At 36.5% G+C, this 6,610-nt stretch overlaps 1 protein-coding gene across 1 annotated transcript; it reads right to left on the bottom strand.

Annotated features, from left to right (window-relative positions):
* Positions 1 to 3,798: 3,798 nt before the first annotated feature.
* Positions 3,799 to 4,620, bottom strand: LOC139511143 (uncharacterized). The gene has a single exon (XM_071297717.1). It carries the CDS (start codon positions 4,618 to 4,620, stop codon positions 3,799 to 3,801), a length of 822 nt encoding a protein of 273 aa, XP_071153818.1.
* Positions 4,621 to 6,610: the final 1,990 nt, after the last annotated feature.

Raw genomic sequence — 6,610 nt, 5'->3', positions numbered from 1 at the left:
TAGTGATACCATATAGAAAGAAACCCCCAGTAACAGTGTAATCGACGCAGTGATAGTAACTGGACACAAAGCTTTTGTACTACGCAGGACATCCTTTCGTCTAAAAAAGACTAATCAGTGACGCTACAGTAACAAAAAAATAAAAGTTGAAGAGCATACTTAAATGGCCTTTCTCCATTTTAAAAAAGGAATGGTGTTCACGAAAACAAAATTATATAAAAAAAATGCCAATGAGGTAACTTGACATCTAATTTACTATCTTAACGATGGATTGTATTTTCCATGGGTTATGAGCGCAATCTTGTCTTTGGTAGACGGTTGAATAAAAGCACACATGTATTCAAAGTAAAAATACCTAACTTCAAGGAATGTTCAAAACGGAAAGTCCTCGGCGGCGGCGGAGGCGTCCAAAAATATTCAGTCTGTGGTTAATGTTTTTGAAATTTTAATAACTTTCTTAAACTATCCTGGATTTGTACCAAACTTGGACAGAAGCTTGTTTATGACCAAAAGCTAGTATATAGAGGGAAATTTTGTAAGATATTGCCTTTTTAGCTCACTAAGCCCGAAGGGCCAAGCGAGATTTTCTCATCTGTCGTCCGTCGTCCGACGTCGTCTGTTAACTTTTACAAAAATCTACTCCTCTGTAACTACGCAGCCAAATTTAACCAAACTTGGCTACAATCATCATTGGGGTATCAAGTTCAAAATATGTGTCCGATGACCTGGCCAGCCAACCAAGATGACCGCCATGGCTAAAAATAGAACATAGGGATTAATTGTAGATTTTGGCTTATAACTCTGCAACCAAAGCATTAAGAGCAAATCTGACAGTGGTAAAATTCTTTATCAAGTCCCTGAATTCTTCAGATGAATCGGACAACCCGTTGTTGGGTTGCTGCCCCTGAATTGGTAATTTTAAGGAAAATTTTTCTGTTTTTGGTTATTATCTTGAATATTATTACAGAAAGAGATTGACTGTAGGTCAATTGACCCCTTAAGGAAAAATTGCCCTTTATAGTCAATTTTACCATATTTTCTTAAATTTTTGTAATCTTTCACAAAAATCTTCTCCTCTAAAACTACTGGGCCAAATTTAACCAAACTTTGCCAAAATCATAATTGGGGTTTCTAAATAAAACTAGAGGCTCTAAAGAGCATGTGTCGCTCACCTTGATCCATGTGAATATTAAACAATGGGCACAGATGGATTCATGACAAAATTGTGTTTTGGTGATGGTGATGTGTTTGTAGATCTTACTTTACTAAACATTCTTGCTGCTTACAATTATCTCTATCTATAACAGTACTTTCTGTGGAAAATGTTATTGAAAATCTTCAAAGGAGTAAGTTCGGTAAGGGCCATATTTGGCCCCAATTATAAAGTTCATAGTTACAAGACAATAAATGCTTTAAGTTGCCTTAAAGACATGAGAGAAAGTTAAACAGAACTGTTTTTGTCAAAGTTTAATTCTAACACGTTGATTTTTACATCCCAAAAAGGTCAAGATAAGGGATTTCTGTGAAATTTGACAAAATCATCTGGATTTCAACCAAATAAAGGACCAGGAAACATAGAGCGCAGGCGTCGACAAGCTTAATATGTAACAATTTTTATAAATTTTGGTAAATTTTTACAAATGTTTTTCTCTGTAACTACTGGGCAAAGTGCATTATAGATAGATATATTGTTAGCAGCAAGAGTGTTCAGTAAAGTAATATGGCGTCACAGGGGTGGGCCAATATCTACGAACACATTACCATCACCAAAAACACAATTTTGTCATGAATCAATCTGTGTCCTTTGTTTAATATTCACATAGACCAAGGTTAGCGACACAGGCTCTTTAGAGCCTCTAGTTTCCATATGATATTTATATATGGACGTAGTTTTTCTTCCAATTAACATTACATACAATCTACAGTTAAAGTTCCTTACACATTTATTAGCTTCATAAAGAAGTCGAGACACTGGGTTCCGTGTGTTGAGAATATAATGCAAATGATAAAGTTATGTTTCCCGTATTTACGTCTTATGTTTATGACGTTACTTTGTACCTTTGTATGGGCGCCTTCGATATAGAGTTTGAGTATAAAAGTAACACAACGCAAAACAAAAATTAAAAAAAAATTAACAGTCTCTATAATGATTTGAAAATCGGACACAACATTAATGTCTTCTAAGAATTTGTCCAAGATTTAATGTTCTCCTTTGCACGCATAGCTGCCTTTCGCAGAGGCACTGTTCTTCTGGGATCAACTTTATTCGTCTCATCTGCTGTATGTGGTATTTCCTTTTCGTTTATCTCTAGCGGATAAAGTTTGACGATCTGGGAAAATTGCCTTTTTCCACCGAGTTCGTGTTTTTTCTTCACGAACTTGCCCAATAACTCCGAAACGGATGTTGATTGTGTTGTCTCTACCCTTTTTATGTAACTCTCTAGCGTTATCAGTTCTCTGTTTTTGTAATTACTTTTTTTGGTAAGGTATCGTGATCATGTTTCCAGGGCAACTTTGGTACGTATCTATTTTCATGAAATTCTACTGATGTGTTTTTGTACATATTTTCTTCATCATGTTGTGTATCGACTTCTCCTAGTGACTCTACTTTAAACTCTTCCGGTTTCTGATTTGCCAAAATGCTGGCCATTCCTACTGCTGCCGATTTACGATTCACATCTGGTGATGTCGGACCAGACAACAGGTAACCAAGTTTAGATTTAACAGCTGTCGGACCTTTTCCTCTAATAACGGTATCTTAATTCTATAAAATCCCAGTAAAAATCAGCACCTATCAGTAAAGATATACTAAAATTGTTGTCGTTCGTGATCGGGTGTGCTGATCTTAATCCTTCTAGATGTTTGCAATCTGTTTTATTTGCACTATAATTTGTGATCGGACTTGCTATAGTAGGAACTACTAAAACTTCAATGGGTATTTTCTCTCCTTCTATTGGTTCAACATATATAATTGCTTTCGGTAAGTGTTGAACTTTAGTGCTTGCATTTCCAAATGTCGAAAGATTAATTACTTCGGTATCTTCTCTCTCAATATCTAGTGTTGAAGCTAATTCCTCGGTAACGAAAGAACGCTGTGCTCCTTCATCGAACAATATATTCGTATTCATTCCTTGATAAAATTGAGAAAGGAAATGGTGAATATGTCAAAGCGACAACCACCCGACCATAGAGCAAACAACAGCCGAAGGCAACCAATGGGTCTCCAAATGTTCACTCCAAATGTTCACTTCACACGGGTGCTACGGCGGTTTTCAGTAATACGCTAGAACGAGATTGCATCGTGGACAAATAAAAACTTGTGGCAGTGGCAACGTATCATATGTACTTACATTAGCAGTTTTATCAAAGTACGATCTGCCGGTATTTTGGGTACATATACTAGTATGGTGATTCTTGTTACAGAATCTGCAACGAAATTGAGATCTACATTCACATGCGCGGTGCGATCCCAAGCAATTAAAGCATAAGTGCTTGTGTTTAATAATTGTTATCCGGTGTTCATAATCTAGAACTTTTAAGCATTTTGCGGGGTCGTGCATATCGTTGCAATAAATACATGGTTTCTGACGAATGTTTGTGCTTTTGCGGTAATCTAATCTATCTTTTGTTCGCGGATAATCTCTTGTAGTATCGGCGCTTGTCAATAAATACATCGGTGCGTTTCTCTCCGTCTTCTAAAATTGTGATTTCTTTCAATATCCCATATCTTAATCCTTTTAATTCCCAATTATCGGTTCCGTTTTCTCTAGCTAAGTTTTGTCTTGCAGCTGACGGTAGCTAATTCAAGATGATTGGGACCAGCAGTGCCCCATATGAATCTCCCGGTCTGCCTAACGATTCTAGGCCTCTTATATATGCTTCTTGTTTGTCGTAATTATTACGGAGGCTGATAAGGTTGTATTGTGGTGCGGGAAGGTCTAACAGGGCTTGCATGTAGGCATTCGTGATTTTGTGTGGCTGACCAAAACGTTCTTTTAACAATTTTATAGCTTCCGTATAATTATTATTTGTGAGCGGTAGTCCATCAATACATCGAGCGGCTTCATTACTAAGTTGCGATTTCAAATATGTGAACTTCTGTATGTCGGTGAGTGTGGGATAATAGTGTACAGATGATTCGAACGAGTCCCAAAAAGTTTGCCACATGAGTGTTTCTCCTGTAAATTTAGGTAAGGTGAGTTTCGGAAGTTGGTGATTTTGTGTAACGTTGAGCGGAACATGGTACATTTGTTGTTGAACAGAGCTAAACGTATTTTCTTCTGAACTATGCTGATTCGTATTTTCCGTTGATTGATTAGGCAAGGTGGTTATATTCGAAGTTGGTGAATTTGAGTATTTTTTACGTATGTGTCTAATTTTAGTATTCAGAAAGAATTTATACTCATCTGTCTGTAGTATTTCATCTTCAACATCCTCATCCTTTGTTAAATTAAGAATTTCTTCATCGAAAGCACTAATAATCTTCTGTTTTTGCGAAAGTGTTTCTAATAATTCTGTACTTTCTTCTATCTCCAAATCCTGCTCTTCTTCCGTTTTTCTCAAAAGTCTTGTTACAGCACTTTTATGGCCTGCTCTCACCGATTTCAGGTTACTTTCCATGGCGTCACGGCACCAAAACGCTACGAATTATAACTCAAACAGAAGGAGCTACTTCTGAAAAGACCAGTTGCTAACCTACATTTTTTCTTTGGTCATGAAAAATTTGACAACCTTAGAAGTTACAATATTAAAGTAGTAAACTTAGGTGAGAGCAGTGATTATATAACGTTTTGAAAAATATCCTGATTCCGAACAGACGACAAGAAAAGGCCTAAATTATGTCCGGAGAGCTTTCATCGAACTAAATTAAATACACATTTGTGTTTAGTGACCAGCCATAGCCCGCCTCAACATGCGGGATTTTCTTACGGTTGAAGACCAATAAGGGGCCATGGGCTGTTTTCTTCTCTTTGGTCGGGATATTGTCTCTTTGACACATTCCTTATTTCCATTCTCAATTGTACGATTTATAAAACTTTGAATTTAATTGTAATTTAACTCCATATGAGAGCGAACAATCTATAATATACTGACAAAAAATGTGTGATAAATATGTATATATAACTCTATATGGAGGGCGAGCACTCGGTGGAATTATTTCAAAAATTCATAATCATAAGAATTTTGGAATAAAGACATTTGAAAAGCTGTTTACATAATGTGTCGTACCGATTTTAGACTATAACTCATCTGTCTGGGGTTTTAAAGACTATGCATGTGTTAACTTGGTACAAAACAAAGCCATTCGTAATTTCTTAGGTGTTCATAAATTCGCCTCGAAAGTTGCTAAAAATGGTGATGTTGGATGGCTGCCATGTAAAGAAAGACACTGGTACAATATAATGAGACTATAGAACAAGTTTATTCGAATGGACGATTCACGCGTATGTAAACAGGGTTTCAACTGGGACCTTGAACGGTGTTTGAACAATTGGTCATCAGATATGAAACTTATTTTGTCACACATTGATTTGGAATAAAATTGAGAATGGAAATGGGGAATGTGTCAAAGAGACAACCCGACCAAATAAAAAACAACAGCAGAGGGTCACCAACAGGTCTTCAATGTAGCGAGAAATTCCAGCACCCGGAGGCGTCTGTTTATTTAACGCATCAATGTAAAAATATCGGATATTGATGAGACTGTCATTAAAGTGAGAGGGTTAGCGCTATAGAACCAGGTTCAATCCACCATTTTCTACATTTGAAAATGCCTGTACCAAGTCAGGAATATGACAGTTCTTGTCCATTCGTTTTTGATGCGTTTTGTTATTTGATTTTGCCATGTGATTATGGACTTTCCCAATTGATCTTCCTCTAAGTTCAGTATTTTTGTGATTTTACTTTTTTCAGCTGGCCCCTAAACAAATATATACTAGTCCAGTGATAATGAACGCCATACTAATTTCCAAATTGTACACAAGAAACTAAAATTAAAATAATACAAGACTAACAAAGGCCAGAGGCTCCTGACTTGGGACAGGCGCAAAAATGCGGCGGGGTTAAACATGTTTGTGAGATCTCAACCCTCCCCCATACCTCTAACCAATGTAGAAAAGTAAACGCATAACAATACGCACATTAAAATTCAGTTCAAGAGAAGTCCGAGTCTGATGTCAGAAGATGTAACCAAAGAAAATAAACAAAATGACAATAATACATAAATAACAACAGACTACTAGCAGTTAACTGACATGCCAGCTCCAGACTTCAATTAAACTGACTGAAAGATTATGATTTCATCATATGAATATCAAGCACAATCCTTCCCGTTAGGGGTTTAGTATCATACCATCATAACATATATTGGAAGGATATTTCCAGCAAAAACAAACTTGTGATATTTCTCTTGTAAAAGACAGACTTTTCATGTTGTGTTCCCCTGAATAGGAAAACTCTATTACAAACTTTCCGAAATTGCGGACATATAAAACATTTAAATCACAATATAAATGTGAAACATATTATGTTGGACCGAACCTCACTCGTTCTGAGCGTTCAATATTGGCACAAGTTAGATGCGGCATACTTTCTTTGAGGATCGAAACCG

The sequence above is a fragment of the Mytilus edulis genome, chromosome 2, assembly GCF_963676685.1.
Source record: "Mytilus edulis chromosome 2, xbMytEdul2.2, whole genome shotgun sequence".
Classification (NCBI taxonomy): domain Eukaryota; kingdom Metazoa; phylum Mollusca; class Bivalvia; order Mytilida; family Mytilidae; genus Mytilus; species Mytilus edulis.
The sequence above is the reverse complement of the archived record's forward strand: the minus strand, read 5'-3'. Positions and strand labels throughout refer to the sequence as shown.

Bases quoted from the DNA above. Each gene is read 5' to 3' on its own strand.
- LOC139511143 (XM_071297717.1), bottom strand. From the start codon at position 4,620: ATGGAAAGTAACCTGAAATCGGTGAGAGCAGGCCATAAAAGTGCTGTA.